Source organism: Mustelus asterias, chromosome 8 (assembly GCF_964213995.1).
Source record: "Mustelus asterias chromosome 8, sMusAst1.hap1.1, whole genome shotgun sequence".
In the NCBI taxonomy this organism is placed as follows: Eukaryota; Metazoa; Chordata; class Chondrichthyes; order Carcharhiniformes; family Triakidae; genus Mustelus; species Mustelus asterias.
The window spans coordinates 75,400,910-75,423,504 of NC_135808.1; the positions used below are offsets into that span (position 1 = coordinate 75,400,910).

Here is a 22,595-nt window from a genome sequence, read left to right on the forward strand (position 1 = left end):
GAGTGTAGAGAGGTTACAAATAACAAATCACTCCGTTCACTCACACAGCCTTCATGCTGCCAAGCTCGGTGGACCCATGCACACACCCAGCACTTCGTTCCTATGGAGTTTGAGAATGGCTGTGCTATGTCTCTCCCACACTAAGGAGAGAGTAAAGAAGCTCTGCTGCAGGTAACCGCCAGCCCCCCCCCTCCCCCCGCCGTTCAATTTTGCACCTCTTCTCCTGAGCGGGAGAGGCCAAAGGGCCGTCGAGGTGCTGATTGCCTGCCCACCTCAGGTGTACAATGAAAATGGAATCCTGGCCAAAGGTGTCGAGGGGCCTGCAATGTCAGAGACTATTATTGCAGCTTTGATGAACCCCATGATGTGTCTGTTCATTGGCGTGGCACATGTAGCTCTCTGTTAGACAGGAGTCAGACATCACTGAGGATGAGGGAAGCATTGCTTTGTCCTTGCTGCAAGTCATCATCATTCTCCAGCAGAGTCAGGCCAATGGCTGCAGCCCCCTACCATTGAAAACCTGCAACCAAATGGTTAGATCACGGTGGCATTACATCATTAGTTTGACCATACACCCATTGTGGGAGATCTCACCACTTGCTGCTTCCACTCATCCCCGAAACGAGAGGGGATCAGGGCACCAGATGGCAAATTCTAGCCCTGTCCACTGCCCAGCATTCTTCCTCCTCCTCGGCATTGTCAGGCCCATCACCCTCCTCAGCATCCTCCTTACCCGAGAAGATCTGGCGTTCGTCCATCTCCAGATCTAGGTGTTCTCCCCTCTGCAGCACAATGTTTTGGAGAGAACAGCAGAACCACAATAATGCGGGAGATTCTCTGGGGCTGTATTGTAGGGCACTGCTCAACTGCTCCAGCCACTGGAACCACATTTTCAACAGTCCATTTGCCTGCTCTAGCAACATGTGAGGTGCATTGTATCGGGTCTCCGCTGGTGTTTGTGGCCTCCGCACTGGCATCATCAGCCAGCTCTTGAGTGGCTACCCCTTGTCCCCAAGGAGCCATCCTTCCAGCTGCCGCTTTCCCTGAAAGACAGTTGGGATTTGTGAGCAACCCAAGATGTAACTGATATGGACACTCCCCGGGAAATGGGTGCACACCTGCATAATGCACTTTATGTGGTCACAGATGAGTTGGATGTTGAGGCAGTGGAATCCCTTGCAATTCCTAAGTGGTGTTATGTGGGTAACCCTGATAGGTCAGCGAAGGCAATGGCCCTGGCGTCCTGACTCACCTGGTCCTGGTCAAAGTTGATCAACAGTTCAGCCCTGGAATTGAAGGCATCAGTCACCTCTATTATACATTTGTGAGTAGCAGACTGGGAGATGCCACAGATGTCCCCTGTGCTGCCTGGAATGAACCGCTTGCATAAAAGTTTCGAACGGACATAAGTTTAAGGGCCACAGGCATTGGGTTTCCTCCAGTTCCATGCGGTGCCAGCTCATGTGGGACAGGCGCAGTCTTCTCCGGCACTGCAGCTCGGACAACTGAAAGTAGGAACACCGACGCCAGGAGATTCTTGGCTGTCATTGTTCCTCCTTGTGTGGTCTTGCTCCGTGAACAGCTGCAGCCCACTGGTCCTGGCCATTCCACCCCAGTGCTTTCCATTACTTGTGTGAATTTCTGCACTCTCTCACAACACCTCCTCTGTCATTGCAGCCACATCCCCATCTAGATTCCTCTGTAGTCCAGCAGGATGAATAGTGTTGAGCCTCTGTTGTCTCATGGTGTCTGAGCCACACATTCCCCCTCACCCACCTGAGCCAAAGAACATGCCTCAACCCTGAACAGAGCTAAAGTGCATCTGAATGCATGAGAACAAAGTCTGCATCCTGACTGGACTCGTCAAAAATGGTGCCAGTTCTGATACGGAATAATTATGCCAGCTATCACTATTCTATCTTGCCATGGGGTTCTCCACAGTGCAAGCTGTGTACTGCTGAGGCCTGAATTGAAAGACGCTGCTCCATTCTTGGGGCTTGCTGTTCCAAAGGGTTAACCCATGTCCCCAGACTGTGCGACTGGATCTGCCTCTGGATATTAAATTGGGATGCTGGATTCTTCCAAGATTCATTAGTTAGTCGCTTTGACAACAACATTCATCTTGAAGCAGCTGATTCCTGATAGGTATGCAACAGTTCCCTAGAGGTCAGCTTCATTCTTCAGGATCTGCAATGCTGTGCAGTTAAGCAGCCTTGCATGAGAACAATAAACATCCTCTCACTGCTGGACATGAGAGTCAGAGTTCACAGAGAAATGGATTTGAACTTCCTGTCCAGTGATTCCCTCTGGCCTCATGTTATTGATAGAGGATTATAGGTTTCACTGCATTCGCCCTCCCCAAAGTGATGGGATCTTTATGCTTCATGAGGCATGGTAGCTCCCTATCACTGCTACCTCCACCTTACCCTTGCAGCCGGGCCTCTCCCAAAGCAAGACTCAGCACCTCATAGTCGCACCAAGTAATGCCCCTTTGACGTGGCCGCCTCCCACCCAGTTTGCAGCTCCAACAAGGAAGGGCATCCACTCAGCCACTGTTTGAACAGTAACCCAGCATGGCGGAACCGGGAAGTGATGCCTGCTTGACAACCGGCGCATCATCTTGGAGCAAGGGGCAACCTGATATGAAGCGATGGTAAGGCCTGACTGAAACGCACACACCCTCCAAACCCCTTCCCCCTCCCCTGATGGTGACTGTGACCCTCATCCCTGGCCCCGAGCTGCATTTGTGTGCATCCCCAGCACTTTCCTGGTGCCCCTTGCGTGTTGAACTACCTAAGAAATAATGACTGCCTGAGCGCTCACCTACTGACTGGTGCTTAACAGCACCTGGTTCATGCTTTTGTAAACCTGTTGTAAATGGTGCCGACATGATGTCACGCTGGTGCCAGCTGAATATTCAGTATGGGCTCAACATCTGGAATGAGTGCTCACTAATGATTTGCTGATGCATTCAAATTAGGTTCACGCCCTTTCCACATCACTCCACAGGTGCGATTAGCTCAAAATCGGAAAAGGTGATTTCACTGTCGAGAATCACGCCTTTCCAAATGCTCGGATTGCCTGCGCCACAATTCCCTCAGACGGCGAACGCGGGCTCAAACTGCAGACTCGAGATCCCGCCCTCAGTGTTGAAAATCTTCAGGTTTTGTAATTTAATTTATGCTGGGTTTCAAGTTTTTTTTATTTAGATTCAAACAGTATTTTCCCCTTTGGCCAGAACCTGGCATTAAGCAGTTTGTAAACCTAAAGGAACAGACAGAATTTGCAGAATAAGTAATCAGATTGCCAAGGCAAAATAATTAATAAGTTACATTTATCCATTGCCTGTAATGTTTTTAAAAAAAGGACAATCCAAGGGTTTTGCAGCCCAAAAGAAAGGATGGACACCAAATATACAGGAGAGTTGCACAGAGGATAGATTTGGTAGGTAAGATTGGTTTTCAGGAGGCTTCTAAAGGTAGGCAGAGAAGTAATGAGCTGAAGACTTAGCGTGGGAAGCCATAGGAGGAGAAATTGGTCCCCATCATGCCCTTTATTTTGGTGAACACACCGATCTCTGGTGTGACCCTTTGTGTCTGGGGCACACAACTAAACCCCATGAAAATGCTAATCAGAGGGCTAGCTCCCACTTCAGGACCTCAATGCCAAATTGGACAAAATACAGCAGTCTGACTAGTGGTCCTTAAAGCAGTGCTGACAGCCACCGAAGAACAAGTGAGTTTTTATTCTTTTACAAGAGTGATGCTCCTGTCTCCTAAACAGTAATGTGGGCTCAGTTGGCCTCTGTTCAGCCCTTTCATTTACTTTTCTCACCAGGACTAATCTGTGTGCTAGCTGAGTGATTTAGCAGGTAAGCTGAATCAAGATGGCATTGAGACTATGGCCAGAATATTGGTTTTCAGCATGAGACTAAATTTGCAGCCATCACATCAGTGTAAAACAATTATTCTCCAGTGTTTAAGTGTTCACTTGTACATTACAACCTAGTCCTGGAGACATAACCTCAACTCGGGACCTATTACCTCATACCTTATAGATAAATATATCCAATGGACACAGTTCATGTTGTCTTTATAAGTTGAGAATTGTATTTGGTTCTTGTGGATAGTTCACTCACCAGAGGTTTTGCAATCCAGGCTCTAAGCAGGCTGTCCAGGGGTTGGGCAGGGAATGCTGTGTTAGCAGAGGTCCAGACTCACTTGGTGAGGCAGCACTCCAATCTTGGGTCCCACTAAAGAAAGTTATTCATTCAGCAGGGCAGCTGTATCGGAGGTTAAATATCATAAAGTCCTAATATCATAGGACCCCGTGCTCCCAGTATTAAGTCACCTGAGTCAAGCAGTACCATATCCATTTGAAAGTTAAGATGGTAGCAGGTGGAAATGGAACAAGATAGTACATTTTTGGATGCTATCTCAATAGCCCTGCCAGTCAGATTGGATTTACGTTGCCTTGAGAATCTCAGAAGCACGTTCACTGCCAGTGATTTGGTTGTTTTGCAGGGGCCCCTTCATAGCAGTCTTCACTAATGGAATTTCTTTCTGAGGGTTCAGTCTCCTGAGAGATAACCTCTGCATCCTGATTTGATGAACCTCTGACAGAATCCAGATCCCAGTTTTTTTTCAATTTTGATTGCTACTCCTTAGATATACCACTCATATTAAAGGAAGCATAACAGCACATGGAAACCTGGTTCTCATCGTTTTTCTAACTCTAGTGCAAGGCCTCAGGTGATATCGAGATCTGCTGATAGTTTTAAGTACTGGCTAAAATATACTGTGAGTGCACAATGTGTAACATTATGCAGGCTTTGTACATCCTTGACACAATATAAATATTGTACTATCTTGTTTGATGGATTACTTGAAAGTTTGTGATTATGTTGGATCGGATCACCCATACAATCAGTGGTACTCAAAATGTTTCATTAACTGAATGAACAAGATACAGATTTTCCTCTCTTACTTTGCTTAATTGGCTCTGTGTGGGTTGCTGTCTGAAACTTTGATGGGAAGTATTGTACTTAATTTCTAAATTATGATACTGTCAAGATGTACATGATATGTGATTTTGTGCAGTCTTCTGAACTGATGAAGATGGCATTTGACATTTAATTAGTGGCATGACTGCACATTTCACAAGTCTCTCAAAGATATCAAACTGGCTTGTCAAAATAAGTGAAAACGGGGATTAACATATCAGAAACCCTTAGAACTTCCAAGAGTATGCATAATTAATTGATCGTGGGCCCAACATCTGGAGAACAGAAAAGATTAACACCAAACCAGAAAAGCCCAAGAAAATTGAATATAATACTCTCACTGGAAAGTCCTGATTCCCATTGAGAAATGACTTCATGGGCACCCATATTCTTTTGGCATCTCACTCAGCTGATCATTCTTTATGCAAAGCCTAGCTGTGTTGGTCGACCGCAGAAAACTTCACATCCAAATCCAATCATCACACACACGTTTTCCAGTAAAGGTCAGTGGATGACTTTACTGGAGTAAAGAGCAGTACTTTTTTTTTCCAAGGAACGCTAAGGTCTGACATAGCATCTACACATGTACTGGTTGAGATCAGCCGCTGCAGTACTGATTAGGGTGACCTTTCCTACCTATACCAGGATGCTGCCTGGTTTGGAGGGTAGGTCTTATGAGGAAAGGTTGAGGGAGCTAGGGCTGTTCTCTCTGGAGCGGAGGAGGCTGAGGGGAGACTTAATAGAGGTTTATAAAATGATGAAGGGGATAGATAGAGTGAACGTTCAAAGACTATTTCCTCAGGTGGATGGAGCTATTACATGGGGGCATAACTATAGGGTTCATGGTGGGAGATACAGGACGGATATCAGAGGTAGGTTCTTTACGCAGAGAGTGGTTGGGGTGTGGAATGGACTGCCTGCAGTGATAGTGGAGTCAGACACTTTAGGAACATTTAAGCGGTTATTGGATAGGCACATGGAGCACACCAGGATGATAGGGAGTGGGATAGCTTGATCTTGGTTTCAGATAAAGCTCGGCACAACATCGTGGGCCGAAGGGCCTGTTCTGTGCTGTACTGTTTTATGTTCTATATATATCTCCATGTCGCCCAACATGGCACATTTCCTGATAAGCCAGTAGGGGGGCCCCAGAAATTGTGTTTTTGGTAAAGATTTTACTGGTACCAAAATAAATAGAAAGCAACTATCATATTTCTTAAAAATAAGGCCCACATCTGTTCAGAATGTATCAAAAAATTTGGTGTGGTATATGTGCCTTCTCTGTCCTGTCAGTGAGATATAAATGAAGTTGGTTCATAATGGCTGCCTGGTGGAATCCACATAGAGGGCCCGATTTTACCATTGCATTGCGCCCATTTTCGGGTGCGAACACTTGGTAAAGTTGGGCGTGAGGTGAAAAGCGCGATCCACGCCCGCCTCTGCGCCGGTTCCTCCTTTACCAAGGCATGAAAATGGCTGTGATCGGCACTGTCCCGTGCATGCATTTAAATTGACTTATTGGGCTGCGTGCCCAACTTTTTCGGCACTTCCCCCTTTACCCACCGTGTTCACCTATCCAGAATTGGCACGAAACAGACATGCTCCATATAAGTCCGATTCAGGTGCTCCAGTTAGTGAGGAGGTAAGTGCCAAGCATCCGATGGCTCTGTGCTTGAGATTGGTGGTGGGGGGAGAGGGAAAGGTGGGTCCGCTACCACTTTGCCTGCAATCAGTGGAGGGTAAAGGGCGTCCGCTGCCCCTCTGCCTGTGATCGGTGGGGGTGAAAGGAGGACCGCTGCCACAATGCTTGGTATCAGTGGGGGTGAAAGGGGGTCTGCTGCCACTCTGCCTGTGATTGGAGGGGATCCATTGCCACTCTGCCTGAGATCAGTGGGGGTGAAAGGGGGTCCGCTGCCACTCTGCTTTATATCAGTGAGGGTGAAAGAGGGTCCGCTGCCACTCTGGCTGTGATCAGTGGGGGGAAGAAGGGGAAGGGGCCCACAATCGGTCTGGGTGGTGGGGGTGCGGGAGATAAGGGGGTCAGTAATGTTTTGAAGGTGGGGCAATGTCTGTGGGTGCCAGGAGAGGCATTATCATGCCCGGGAAGGATGTGGTAGGGGAGCAGCATTCTATCATTTTTTTCCTGCGCATGTGCAGTTGGAGGCGCTGATCGGAGCTGCAGGGTTTTGGATGCGTTAAGCTCCGCCCACAGGCTTGTGCAGTGCAATTCGGAATCACTGATATTTTTGCAGGCAGAGTGCGTATGGGGGCGTCTCAGAATGGGTCGGATCTGAAACACTCCCAGTTTCAAGTCCGCCCAGCACTTAGAATCAAAATGGTAAAATTAATTTCAGAATTTCAGTAGGTTAGAGGGATTAGTGGGTAAATATGTGGGGGTAGGGCCTGGGTGGGATTGTGGTCGGTGCAGACTCGATGGGCTGAATGGCCTCCTTCTGCACTGTAGGGTTTCTATGATTCTATGAATTAAAATAGGGCCCAGAGAGTTTATTTCAATGCAGTACACAGGAAGACGGCAACAAGACTGGATTAGATTTTCTGTTGATTTTTTTATTTGAGAAATTAAGAATTGAAGAATATTGTGACACACTTTTTAGAATGCCTAAAATTGAGTTTGAGGAAGCCTGAGTGATTTTAAAGATTGCTCTGTGTGTGCACATCATATTCAGGTACACAGAGTCAAATTGATATGTAATTGAAAAAATGCGTATTTGGGGACAGTGGGGGAATTCAACACTAATAAAGAGGACGAATAAAGGATATATATTTGGCTGAAATTGAATAGTCAGAGATGAAAAAGTAAATGTCCTCCTGACCATTATGGGGTCAGATGCTTTTGAGGTAGTGTCTAGCCAATGTTGTGTGCAAGATTGCAGTACTACGGACTATTCTGAAATTTATGAGATTCTGGACTCATAATATGCCTCAACAACAAATGAGATTTCAGAGAGATGCGTTGGTGAAAGGAAGCAGTCCCCACTTCAGATTGTTGCAAATTACAATCTCGAATTAAAGAAACTCTCTCATCACTGTGGGTATGGTGCAAACATAGAAATCAACCTTGGAGACATGTTTGTAGGAGACCTAAAGAACAATAAAATCCCGGTCAAGCTTACACTGTTTTCATGGTATAAGTTTTTTTGGAACGGGGAGGGTGTGTAGCATATTCTAAGTTCTTTTTGGCAGATGTAAATAAAATTAGTTCAAAATAGCTGCCTGTTGTGAATCTACATGGTGAGTTTATCTCAATGTAATACACAACAATTGGATAGAAACATTAATCCAGAAGGTAAACATGTGAATATGGTGCAATAATATGATTAAGCAGTGATAGCCAAATATCTTAATTTAAACTGGAAAGCTACCGGCACCGGAAGGTCAAAAATAACTTAATGCTTTGAGTAAGAATCATTGCCAGTTGTAATGAAAATATTCGCCAAAAACACTAATCTCTGTTTCTCTTTCAAATATTGGCTCTGCATTTCTTCATTTTCTGTTAATATTTCAGATTTACAACTTTCATTTCTTTATTTCAATCATTTTAAGTTCCTCATAAATTCCTAAATGTACTTCTTACACGTTGACATTTTAAACTGATACATTTGAAACAAGGCTTCTCTGAGTACCATCTCAAGCTCAAGGATGTTTGAAAATAATTTTCCTTTGGTCTATAAATGTGTTATCACTAGTTACGTAAAGCACAAAAACGTGTTTGCACTTGCATTGCAAAATAAATTATGTACAAAATGTAGGAGTTCACATCTGTCATGTAGAATAAAAACAAACAGTAAGAGTTTCTATGGATATAAGGCAGCTAAGGTAAATGTCAGACCTCTACTGAATGAGGCTGGTGAATTCATAACAGCAAACAAAGAAATGGCGGATATGCTAAATAAATTTTTGCATCCATCTTCACCATAGAAGACATTGCAAATATCCCAAGATGGGCTGATTTCAAATAACATGGTAGAACTTACAAAAACCCTAATCACAAGTGAGAGTATTAGAGGAACTTGAGGGGCTAAAGACAAACAAATTAACAGGACCCAATGAACTGCATGCTAGGGTTTTAATGGAAGTGGCTGCAGAGATAGTAGACCCATTGGTTGAAAATTTTCATAACTTGCTAAATTCCGGGAGAGTACCGGAAGATTGGAACACAGTCAATGTAACTCCCCTGTTCAAAAAGGAAGAAATGCAGACGGCAGGGAAATATAGGCCATGTAGTTTAATATCTATTATTGGCAAGATGCTGGAGTCAATAATCAGTAGCTAATCATTAGGAAAGCTGAATATAATCAAATCTAGCCAACATGGTTTAATGAAAGTGCAATAACTCAGGAGCCCTGACTGGAAAGAATGGTATTTATTGTTTAACACAAATAAAGCCTTTATTCTATGGTGTACATACATAAGTCCCAACCAGAGCAATAGTTCTGCAGACCCTTCCCGGCGTCTGCCTTATAAAAGATTCAGGTGATGAGTTCCACCTGGGCTGGCCATTGCCTGTTACCAAGGGAACTCGCATTCAATGAAATCGCAGGAAAATCAAGTAGAGATTCCTCATGAAATTCATGGAGGTTATCACAGGAAGGTAAATCATGCTTGACATACTTACTTGAATTCTTTAGGGATGTAACAGGGAGAGTAGATAAGGGGAAAGCTGTAGATGTATTTAGGTTTCCAAAAGGCATTTGACAAGGTGCTGCATAATAGGCTAGTGCAAGAAGTAAAAGCCCATTGAATTGAAGGAAGTGTGTTAACGTGGATTGAAAATTGGCTGTCAAATAGAAAATAGAGAGTTGGAATAAATTGCTCCTTTTCAGAATGAAAAGATGTAACTGGTGGAGTACCGCAGGAATCAGTTCTTAGCCCGAAATTGTTCACTATTTACATTAATGACCTGGAAGAAGGAACAGAATCTAAGGTTTTCAAATTTGCCAAGGGCACAAAGATACCTGGAAGGGCATGTTGAGATGAGGATATTGTGATTCTGCAATGGGATATAGATAGATTGGGTGACAGGGTGAAAATCTGGCAAATGGAGTTTAATATGGGCAAGTGTGAGGTCATGCACTTTGGTAGGAGGAATCAAAAGACAAATTATTATCTAAATGGAGAGAGACTACTGGTGGGTGAAGTACAGAGGGATCTAGGTGTTCTAGTGCATGAATCACAAAAAGACAGGTCCAACAAGGAGTTATGAAGGCAAATGGCATTTTGGCTTTTATTGCAAACGGCTTGGGGTTTAGAAATAGGGCAGTTTTATTGCAATTACACAGAGTGTTGGTGAGGCCTCATCTGGAATACTGTGTCCAGTTTTGATTCTCCTACCTAAAAATGGATATGTTAACATTGGAGGCGGTCCAAAAGAGGTTCAGCAGGCTAATTCCTGGGATGAGAGGGATGTCCTATCAAGAAAGACTAAATCGTCTGGGCCTTTATTCCTTGAAGTTTAGAAGAGTGAGGGATGACATTGAAACATGAGGGGGCATGACAGGGTAGATGGTGAGATGTTTTCCCTAGTGGGAGAGCCTTGAAGAGGGGACATAGCTGCAAGATAACGGGCCAGTCAATTAAAACTGTGGTGTGTAGAAATTTCTTCTCGCAGAGGGTGGAAAAATCTCTGGAATTCTCTGCCCCAAAGGGTGGTGGAGGCTGGATCATTAAGAATATTCAAAGTGGAGGCGAATAAATATTTGATAGATTGAGGAATAGAGGGCGATGGGGAAATGGTACAGCGAAGGAGTTGGGGTCGGCATAGATCAGCCATGATCGTACTGAATGGCGGGGCAGGCTTGAAGGACCTGGTGGCCTATTCCTGCTTCTGTTCTTGTGTGTCACCGTGTTGAGAGCAAAATATTCTTGAGAATGTAAATCAAAATAACTATTTGCATTTAAACTGGCAACTTTGCAATTGTCATTCAGCCATTTTGTACTGCAGTTGTTCAACACATCACTGGATGAACAAACATTTCAACATTTATTCTTGTTAAGTGGATCATTAGCTCCTTGAAAACTAGTTGAGTTTTAAATTCATTTATAATTCTGATATCACTGATAAAATCACATTCTCAAGAATCAAATATTTGCTGTGGATCTGGAGTCAGATGTAGGCCAAACCAGGTAAGGATAACTAAGGATTTACTTCCCTCAAGGGCACTAGTGAACCAGATGGGTTTTTATGGCTCTATGATAGTTGCACAATCACCAATACTCAGACTTGCTTTATATTCCAGATTTTTTTATTAATTGAATTTCAATTTCACTAGCTGCTGTGGTGGGATTTGAAACCATTCCCCTGGGCATAAGCCCAAGCCTCTGGATTACTATACGTTATGACTACGCCACCATCTCCCCTATATTGTTCATTAATGTATTTTGACCATTTTTTGAAAAAAAAGGGATTTTGGCCTTATTATTACGAGTTAGAGTTAAAAGTCACTCTTATAATTCTCTGGTCTTTTTGTTTACAATTAAACTTTCAACCTTAATACTTGGCTGTCAATGCTAGTCTTATTTAGATTGTGCTGTACATTATACAACACTTCAGCACAATCAGTACTGTCACACAGCCAATTGGATTGTGTTTGTTAGGAACTCTTTGTCCTTGCTTGTGACCCTCTCATTTGTTCCTCATTCTTACAGTTGCATATGAGTTTGGCAAGCTGCACAAAACATAGTTTCCTTCTTTTGATGCTGACGCATTTCTGATTTTTTTTTGTTGCTGATGCCTCATTAGATTTTCCCAGCACTCAACATGAGGCTTTTATTCTTTAGGGAGTTGCAGTATGTTTGTATTAGAAAACCATTTCCTAATGTGGTTTTGATGGAACAGTGGTTTAAGACACGATGTATACTTCAGCTTTCAATAATGGAGTTCCTGCTCCTCTCTGAAAATTCTGATTACCCAGACACTGCTCCAGCTACATCTTTGTCATCCTGAAAAGCACTTTACATTCAGGATATCCTCTGACATGTAACTAATTCTCTGGTATATTGCTTTTCATAGGGATATGTCGATCCATTGGAGTGAGCAATTTCCTCATTTCTCATTTAGAGCAGCTGAAGGAAGACTGTGACATCATTCCACATGTCAATCAGGTGAGAGCCTGCAACATTTTAAATATATTTAATAACGGAAAATGAGCAAGAATGGAATGAGAGAAAGCTACTCATACTGTTAAGTTTGCTCCTGTCACAAACGTGGAAATTCTATCCTATTTTACAGCCAATTTAGTATCTGGAGGAAGCTTTTACATAAACACTCCCAGATCCTCAACCAAACTTCAGAATATTTATCTCTTCCTCAATCTCCATTATTCAACCTAGGTCCATTGTCCTCTCTGGACTACATCTGAAAATGATGTCATACACATGTATGTTTTTAAAGAGTGAAATCTTCGAAGACCTCCTCAAATCATTTCTGTACTTGATCTACATTCAGTAACTTAATTGCAGTGTTAATGTAAGCCTACTTGTGATACTAATAAATAAACTTAAAACATTGCAGATTTCCAGGCCAACCAATTTTTTGAAAAATGCCAGGTGGCTACCATGTCAACTTTTGCACTGCACATGGATTTAGTGGAGATACAAATTTCTGTAAATATAAGTATTAGCTTCCATTTTTGAGCATTCTGATCACTTGCCTACTCCATTGGGAAAGGGATATTATACCAACAAGAATATTTCCCTTCCTAAATTTTAGGATTTGTGCCACTCAGTTGGAATTACTCAAAAGGTCACTTTACAAAGCTATCCCTTCTATAATAGCTGCAACAGACAAAGCACCATTGGTATATAGAAAGGACTTGTGATGGATAGATAGTTCAGTTATGTTTCAACTAGAAAGTATGGATTTTTAATATTTCATTTTTTATGATGCCTGGTTAGTCATGTTAAATTTGATTACTGAAGGCTGAGAGAAAATCTCAGTTCTCTGTATCTCCTTGTTGACTTATTTTTTCTGTGCTGGAGAGGGTGCACATTGCTATCTGGTGCACTGTATAAAATGTCACTCCAAGGCAGATGGTCACAAGTGTCTAAATGGAAAACTTAATCAAGGTTTTTTTTGCTAAGTCTATTTAATATTGTTAACCAGGCTGCCAGAAACTGAGCTAAAGCAGCTTGATTGTCACATCAGGGAGTCCTGCTCGCAAGGCTCCCACAACTTGGTTTTGTCCTGAGAACAGATGAAAGACTGTCGGCCAGTTTCTGAGGAACAAGGTCCTGATCTTTTGGCAACCACGGCATCCAAGGTATCCAAGAGCTGCCAAATTTGGGGATATATGTGACAGCTTTCTCCCAGCTCCTCTGAGCCTATCAAAAGAGTCTGGAGACGCCAGATTTGTAAATGAAACCTCATATAAACTCTGCCAGATTTTAATAGTGCTAACGCAGTCAGTGAAGTGTCACAATTCTTATTTCCTGAGGAGAGGTAGTCAAAAGTTTTATAAACAAATTAAATGTACTGTACAATTTTCCATCACTGTCTATGTTTTAGTTTTTAATAAGTTTCAGCCATGGTTCAGTGGTTATGCAGACTTAGTGTTTTGTGATGTTTTACAGAACTGTGCTCTTAAAATAAACTCTGTTATTAAGATTTTTTTCAGTATTCCTTATATTAGCAGCTCCTCAGTGGTTTTGTTTATACTACTTTACAATGATGACTGTTAAATTGTGGGCAATCAGGACAAAGTAGTAGCCTGCTTGAATGGCACCCCTTTCACAAATATTCACTCCCTCCGCCATTGATGTACAATGGCAGCAGAATGTCGCATCTCTAAGATGCGCTGCAGAAACTCGTTAAAGCCCCTTCGGCAGCCCTTCCAAACCCACAACCTCTACCATCTCGAAGGACAAGGCAGCAGGCACATGGGAACACCACCACCTGGAAGTTCTCTTCCAAGCTACTCACCATCCTGACTAAGAAATATATCGCCGTTCCTTCACTATCATGGAGTCAAAATCCTGGAACGCCCTCCCTATCTCCCTCCCTTACACCACAGGGACTACAGCGGTTCAAGAAGGCAGCTCACCATCACCTTCTCAAGGGCAATTAGGGATGGACAATACATGCTGGCCTAGCCAGTGGCACCCACATCCTGTTAATTATTTTTTTTTAAATGTAACACACAATATATTTCATTTGTGTATAAGCAGGTCAGTATCCTTATGACATTAAGTTCAATTGTCAAAAGGAGATCTGGTCATTGAAGGTGAATTGTTGGAAAGGGTGGTTTACAAATTCTCAGATGTGTAATTTTTTTGAGCATTAAGTGACTGCCTTTCATTCCTAATCCATTTCAGTTTCTTTATAAAGGGCAATTGCTCAGGACATATTAAAGTGTCATTGTGAAATGTCGATTGTTCATCCCATCTGTCATTACCTGATTAATGCTTCTGTTAAAAACAAAAGCAGGCAAAAGGATTGCATAAAACATGGAATTTGGCATGTCAGCCACGACTCCCACCAACTTTTACAGGTGCACCATAGAAAGCATTCTTTCTGGTTGTATCACAGCTTGGTATGGCTCCTGCTCTGCCCAAGACTGCAAGGAACTATAAAAGGTCGTGCATGTAGCCCAATCCATGCAAACCAGCCTCCCATTCATTGACTCTGTCTACACTTCCCGTTGCCTCGGCAAAACAGCCAGCATAATTAAGGAAACCATGCACCCGGATATTCTCTCTTCCACCTTCTTCCTTCGGGAAAAAGATACAAAAGTCTGAGGCCATGTACCAACTGACTCAAGAACACCTTCTTCCCTGCTGCTGTTAGACTTCTGAATGGACTTACCTTGCATTAAGTTGATCTTTCTCTCCACCCTAGCTATGACTGTAACACTACATTCTGCACTCTCTCGTTTCCTTCTCTATGAACGGTATGTTTTGTCTGTATAGCATGCAAGAAACAATACTTTTCACTGTATGTTGATCCATGTGACAATAATAAATCAAATCAAATGTTAACTATTTGTGATCCTTTTTGGTTCATTTTGTGAAGAGAGGAATTGATTTCTGAAGCAAACACCCTCTAATTACCTTGACTAATCCTAATTGAGAGACTGAGGAATTGATTTTGCACCAACAATTGAGCGAGACCAGTGGTGACTCTGAAATTCTTCTTGAATACAGAGGCTTAAGGCTACTCTCAAATTGAATCTCAGGCTTCATTTCCATAAAACAAGTGAACTAACTGGATGTTCTGATGCAGCTCTCCATCCAGGGACTTCTCAAATTCAGGCAGTTGGAAAACTGGGCCAGCTTGCATGTTAATCCTGGGATGGACAGGTGGCAATTGAAAATAAGGGTGAGTTTTAGCAATATTGGTGTGAGAACTCCTGCTCACTGAGTTCAATAAAACAAAACTTATGTTCTTCAGCAAACTCAAGCAGGTAGAAAACACTTGTAATACTGAGTGAGGTGTGCACGGTGCATGCTGCAACCAATCTCTGCTTTATCAGGCTATAAGATCCTAAAGCAGAGGCCTAACACCTGTTTCCTCTGTTGCTGCATGCTGCTCAAATCAATATGCATTCAGCAACACCCCTGTGCTCACTGACCAACATTGCTCCCGGTCTGATAATGCCTCAATTTAAAAATTCTCATCCTTGCCTCTCCCTATCTGTGTAGCATCCTCCAGCCCTACAATCCACAGTGAATTATGCGCTCCTCCAATTCTGAACTCTTACATCCTTGATTTTGACTGCTCCACCATTGGATGCTGTTCCTTCATCTCCTTAGGCCCTAAGTTCTTCAATTCCATCCGTAAATTTCCCCGCTTCATTACCTCTCTGTGGTGCTTTAAGATGCCTTTTATAACCTATCTGATCAAGCTTTTTTGTCATCAGTCCAAATATTTCCTTGTGCGACTTGGTATCAGGTAACTTTTTTTAATGATCATTTCTGACAATTGCTTAGGTTAGAAAATGTTAATTTGATTGTGCCCCAAATTGACAGTTAGGGTGAGTCACTGAGAGGAAAAGGAAAGGGAGGGGTGCTTCACACTGATGTGTTGCCAAAGGATACTTGCAGAGATGATCTACTTTTTACAGATTAAACATTGAATGATTCCAGTTAACACAATATTTGGTGCTGAAGCCATCTCCTTTGAAAAGTTTTACGTTAGACAAATATGAAAAGCATTAGAATTATAACCTGAAGCATTCAGAGAACATGATAGAGATCCTGTTTTACTAGCCTCCATAACAGCAGTTGAGACCTGGTGAATTTAACAGATAAAAGATAGTGGGGAGAAATTTGTTTGCAAAACACTACATTGAGCGGTGCTAGATAGACTGCTCCAGGGGAATCAACCAAAGTCTGTGCAGCACCACTGTTAAGTGGTGCCATGCAAATACATTTCTTCCCCAATATTTTCTTCTGTAGATATAGCCGATCGCATCAAATCAATACCAGTCTGACCACAGAGCAACAAAAAACTCTTTGTGTATAGAGTTTATTAATTTACCACATGGGCTTGTAATTGATGTTACGCTTAGAATGAGTGCGTTAATGTACTGAATGTGATGAGAGTCTTGAAGTTAGCCACGCAGGCCTTCAAAACCATCAAAATAATGGAAAATAATTTTAACCACCAGGTTGTTAAAAAAAAGTGGTTAGCCTCTATATAAGGGTTATAACGTGGAGATGCTGGCGTTGGACGGCGGTAAACACAGTAAGAGGTCTCACAACACCAGGTTAAAGTCCAAAAGGTTTATTTGGTAGCAAAAGCCACTAGCTTTCGGAGCGCTGCTCCTTCGTCTGGTGAGTGGGAGTTCTGTTCACAAACAGGGCATCTAAAGACACAAACTCAATTTACAAAATAATGGTTGGAATGCGAGTCTTCACAGGTAATCAAGTCTCAAAGGTACAGACAATGTGAGTGGAGAGAGCGTTAAGCACAGGTTAAAGAGATGTGTATTGTCTCCAGCCAGGACAGTTAGTGAGATTTTGCAAGCCCAGGCAAGTCATGGGAGTTACAGATAGTGAGACATGAACCCAAGATCCCGGTTGAGGCCGTCCTCGTGTGCGGAACTTGGCTATCAGTCTCTGTAGGATCTGCTCAGATGAGGAGGATCGCAACAGACACCTCCAGACGCTGAAAGATGCCCTCATAAGAACAGGATATGGCGCTCGACTCATCGATCGACAGTTCCGACGCGCCACAGCGAAAAACCGCACTGACCTCCTCAGAAGACAAACACGGGACACGGCGGACAGAGTACCCTTCATCATCCAGTACTTCCCCGGAGCAGAGAAGCTACAACATCTTCTCCGGAGCCTTCAACATGTCATTGATGAAGACGAACGTCTCGCCAAGGCCATCCCCACACCCCCACTTCTTGCCTTCAAACAACCGCACAACCCCAAACAGACCATTGTCCGCAGCAAACTACCCAACCTTCAGGAGAACAGTGACCACGACACCAAACAACCCTGCCACAGCAACCTCTGCAAGATGTGCCGGATCATCGACACGGATGCCATCATCTCACGTGGGAACACCATCCACCAGGTACACGGTACATACTCTTGCAACTCGGCCAGCGTTGTCTACCCGATACGCTGCAGGAAAAGATGTCCCGAGGCATGGTACATTGGGGAGACCATGCAGACACTATGACAGTGGATGAATGAACACTGCTTGACAATCACCAGGCAAGAGTGTTCTCTTCCTAATGGGGAACACTTCAGCGGTCACGGGTATTCGGCCTCTGATCTTCGGGTAAGCCTTCTCCAAGGCGGCCTTCACGATACACGACAGCGCAGAGTTGCTGAGCAGAGACTGATAGCCAAGTTCCGCACACATGAGGACGGTCTCAACCGGGATCTTGGGTTCATGTCACACTATCTGTAACCCCCACGACTTGCCTGGGCTTGCAAAGTCTCACTAACTGTCCTGTCTGGAGACAATACATATCTCTTTAACCTGTGCTTAACCCTTAAGACTCGATTACCTGTAAAGACTCGCATTCCAACCATTATTTTGTAAATTGAGTTTGTGTCTTTAGATGCCCTGTTTGTGAACAGAACTCCCACTCACCTGACGAAGGAACAGCAAGCGCTCCGAAAGCTAGTGGCTTTTGCTACCAAATAAACCTGTTGGACTTTAAACTGGTGTTATGAGACTTCTTACTAAGGATTATAACTGCAGCAAAAGTAGGAGCTGCAAATGGTGTATGTAAACTGTAAGTCAACCAGCCAAAGAGAGGAGACAGATTGATGTTTTGAGTATAGATCTATATCAAAGTGCTGACTTGTCTTTTCTCATTTTAGATACAGATGAACTAGTCACATATCTCCTACATTTTTTATTCCAATTTTAGGTTCATTTGTTTCAAAAATTGGGACAGCTTTTTTGAGTCTAAAAATATTTGTTCATGTAGTCACTTCTTATACACAGCTATACACAGAAACAAGGAGTCTGAAGATACAGAGTAGACCGTTTAGGCAGAGATGAGGAGAAATTTCTTTACCCAGATGGTGATCAGCATATGGCATTCGCCACCACAGAAAATAGTTGAAGCCAAAACGTTGAAAGTTTTCAGGAAGCAGTTAGACATTGCACTTGAGGCGAAGGGGATCAAAGGATATGGAGGAAAGCTGGGATCACGCTATTGTGTTGGATGATCGGCCATGATCGTAATGAATGGTGGAGCAGGCTGAATGGCCTCCTCCTGCTCCTATTTTCTATGTTTCAATGCTTTGTTTGATATTTTTGAGAGGGATGGGAAGCTTAGAGGTTCGTGTGTCTTGATTTAACCCACTGCTATAGCCGTTCTTGCTTTGAGTCACACAAAGCCTGCAGTTCATCTCAATCAGGATTTGAGATTAGTTTGTTCATTGGTGAGGCCTGCTGAACCAGGCTGACTGTTTCACCCAAGTACATTGCAGTAGCCTCTCTTTTGTACTGGGGAGACAAATGTATAAAAAATGGCCGACAAAAAGAGCTACTGATCTATCTAGCCTGTTCCATATAATTGTGATGTCTTCTGCCCCACAATACATAAACTCCCCATTCAATTTGAAAGCTACATAATCTGGATGACTTCCAGTCTCTTTCGTGGAGTAGTATAATTTGAAAGAGAACAACTCTAAAGATGTTGAGAAGAGAGGAAATCTATGTCTGACAACAGTAAGCATTTTTCCGACTCCCAAAGCTTCTCTTCTGATATTTGCACTGAAATCCCAGTCACAATAGTGGGGAGGTTACTGTCCTGGATATGTCTGCTTTGTGAACTCTTTTCCTGCTAGTAATTGTTTTTCTGCACGTTTTTAAAAACTTTTTTTTTGCCTTCCCTTGGCCTTTAAGATCTTGATTTGTAGTGAGTTAAAACTATACATTGACCAGATTATTGTAGTCATGGTGGACAGTGTGTCGATGGGAAACAGGATGTCTTTCTGGGCAGGCATTCCACTTCTGTGATGTGGCAAAAAAAAAAGTGACATTTCTTACAGCATGTGTCATTTAGCTGCTCCAGTAACAAATACGTTTTACTGATTAGCGGCAGGGCAGTATTGTGTCTGAGTAGGGCACGTACCACATTTACAAACTGTTGAAAACATACCGTTTTGAGTACGGGAAACCAAAATGAGTAATCACTATTCTAACGGTTTATAATGGTTTCCTTCCATTTAAGTAAATGAATGAAAGCTATATAAACAACAGAAACTTTATTTTCTCGGTCTGGCTTTAACTGCAGATGATAATGTTAAAGCATCAACCATCAGTTTTCTTCTTGTGCTTGTTATTAGTAAAAATGTCCCTGTTTTAAATTCCTCTGTACGATGCTTATAACGTGACAATTGAAGTGGTTGCATTTTATGCACTTTTTTTGATACTTTACTGAATACCCTCTATTTTAGAGTATGTTTCAAAGCGAGTAGATCTGTATTGGTATTGCTCACCAGGACATTGCCTGGGAGTGGAGGGGAGGAGGTACACAGGGAATATAATGGATGTTGGGAATGTTGTGATGGAGCAATGATGATGGGCTGCAGGAGGAATTGCTTGCCTGTCTGGACCAGCCTCTTCACTAGTTTCCAAAACTAAGCTTGGATGATAGCAATGTTAGTGTTCTCAAAAGTAACTTACCAATTTTCTGTTTTGTGCTGTGAATTTGCATTAGTTAGAGGGCCAAGGAGGTGATGAGGAAAAAGGGAATGAGGGTACTGGGGAAACGATAGAAGGAGATGGAATACACGGTCAAGGTGGATAGGGTAGAGAGTGATGGCTTGAGATGAAAGGGAGAGGATGAGAATGAGCAAGTGACAGAGAAAGGGATGGATTGAGGGTGAGTGTTGTGGGAGAACATGCAATGAGGAACTGAGGGAAAGAGGAGGAAGGCAGGAGAATCGAGAGTGGATGGAGGTATGGGGAGGATGTGGCTGCAGAGGAGACAATGTGGGCTAATGGGGGAGGAAAGTAGAAAAAAGAGGCAAGCGAACACAAAGAAAATAGTGCATGATAAAGGTGTGACACTGGGGGTTTAAGGGTGAGGGAACAATACAGATGATTGAGATGGGGAGATGATGAGGCAAATCACACGTTCCTTGCACCTGCACTCGTACATGCCACCAGAAAATGTGCCCTGCACCCTCAGCAGCTCCACCCACACCATGCCACCCATCTGATATAATTCATGAAAAGGAGAGTATAGTGATGAAAACAGATAATAGAAAGGAAAAGTAGAGCAGGAGGAGAGAAGAGCGAGAAAGAACCAGAAGGATTAGGGAGACAGAGAAGCAAGTTGAGAACAGCACAGACAAGCAAGAGACTATATGTCCCAACTTACTGTGATCACGAGAGATCCACTTTGAATATTTAGATAAATATTGAATTGTTGTAATTTGCATATCTAATGATTTTTGGTCAATACTTCAGTTGAATTAGTCCTCATTTAGTCATGGTCAAAAATAGCAAAGCACAGTTGCTGAGCAAGTCCTTCCACGAACACAAAGTTGTATTCAAATTCAGGTTGGTGATGGTTTGAGTTGCAAGTTACTCATCTCATCTGAACAACAGTGAGATGCTCTCGCATAGAGAGAATAGGAATTGCCTGCATCCACAGTTGAATATATCCTATCAGCCAATTACAAAAGATACTGGGCGCAATCTTGCCAGAAAAGTTCCAACTGCTGAACAAGCGTGAAAACTGGAGACAATCGTGCCGATTTATTTTTTGGGCGCGCTCCCAGTCGCAATCATACGGCACTTAGAACAAAAATGATATAGAAGTGATTCTCACCAATGGGGGGGGGAGGGACGGAACCTATTCTCACCAGGAAGCTGGCTGCTGAGCTCTAGGGGCGCCATTGCGCAGGCGCCTCAATCTCCCAGTGCACTGTGTGTTCACCTCCAATCACTGCCCTGGATTTCACCACCCCCACCTCCTCCCCCCCCCCCCCCCCCCCCCCAAGCCCCGATCACCGTCAGTCCCCCACCAATCTGGACATCGCCAATCCCCAAACCACCCCCCCCCCCACTGAACGTTGCCCTAGCCACTACACCAACCTCCCCCCCCCACCCCAGCCGATTTCCCCCCCACCCCCTGACTTTGTTTTCATGTATTGTTCTTAAATTGGAGCCTGCACATCTCGCACACAAAAAATTGACACAACATTTTGCAAAAGTTAAGGATTTGTAGACCTTAATTCTGCCAGTGTGACAAATGTATCGTACTATACGTTATCATTCTGTACAATGTTGTATGTTACACAGGTTGAATATCATCCTTTCCAGAGGCCCCAGGAACTACTGGACTACTGCAGAAGCCATGGAATAGTCTTTGAAGGATACTGCCCTCTAGCTAAAGGAAAAGCTTTGTCACATCCTGACATTATCAAAATGGCAGAGAAATATAACTGCTCACCCTCTCAAATCTGTATACGTTGGAGCATACAGGTAAGTCGGAACATTACTTTGAAATACTTTGTCATGATTTATCATTATTTGACTTTTTGTCAAGCTGATAGAGCCAAATTCGGAGTTTAGTCACAACCCAAAACTCATTAGTTGCTTTGACTAAAAGAATATTAGCCATACTATAATGTTTTAAAATGGTTTAATTGCATTTAATATTAACAAGAGTTTGAATATTCCTCATTAAATGTAATAAGACTGATTGCCTTTCAGATCCAAAATGTTGGGGTTGAGAGAGTTGCGTGTGTTAGTGTTTAAAAACAATGGAGCCTGGATGGTCCAGAGCATTAGAACAATGGCAACTTGTATTTACATAGTACCTTTAATGTAATAAAACTTCCTAAGGTGCTTTAGAGGAGTGTTATGATGTAAGATTTGCCACAGCCACGTGAAATATTAGGGCCGATGACCAAAGGCTTGACATAATCAGGCTCATACCCATAGCCTGTGCCGCGGACAGTGCCAGGGATGGGCTCTGGGGGAGTCTCGCATGTGGGGACTCATCTATTTGTGTTGGGGCGGAGCAGACATGAGAGCGATGGGGATGCTGGCAATGATTAGGGGGGGAAGGGCACAGGTACCTCCATGGTGGGGGGGGGGGGGGGGTGCGATTAATTTTTGTTTCTGTGATCCGGGCCCTTTAAA

The 22,595-nt window shown here is 43.2% G+C and overlaps 1 protein-coding gene across 4 annotated transcripts in view; it reads left to right on the plus strand.

Moving 5' to 3' along the window:
* Positions 1–22,595, plus strand: part of LOC144497258 (putative oxidoreductase ZK1290.5) — a 116,213-nt gene that overhangs the window by 60,648 nt on the left and 32,970 nt on the right. For all 4 annotated transcript variants that reach the window (XM_078218238.1, XM_078218237.1, XM_078218240.1 and 1 more), the window contains 2 exons: positions 12,033–12,124; positions 21,750–21,932. In XM_078218238.1, the coding sequence (XP_078074364.1) occupies positions 12,033–12,124; positions 21,750–21,932 (275 nt within the window). The remainder of the gene's footprint in view (positions 1–12,032; positions 12,125–21,749; positions 21,933–22,595) is intronic.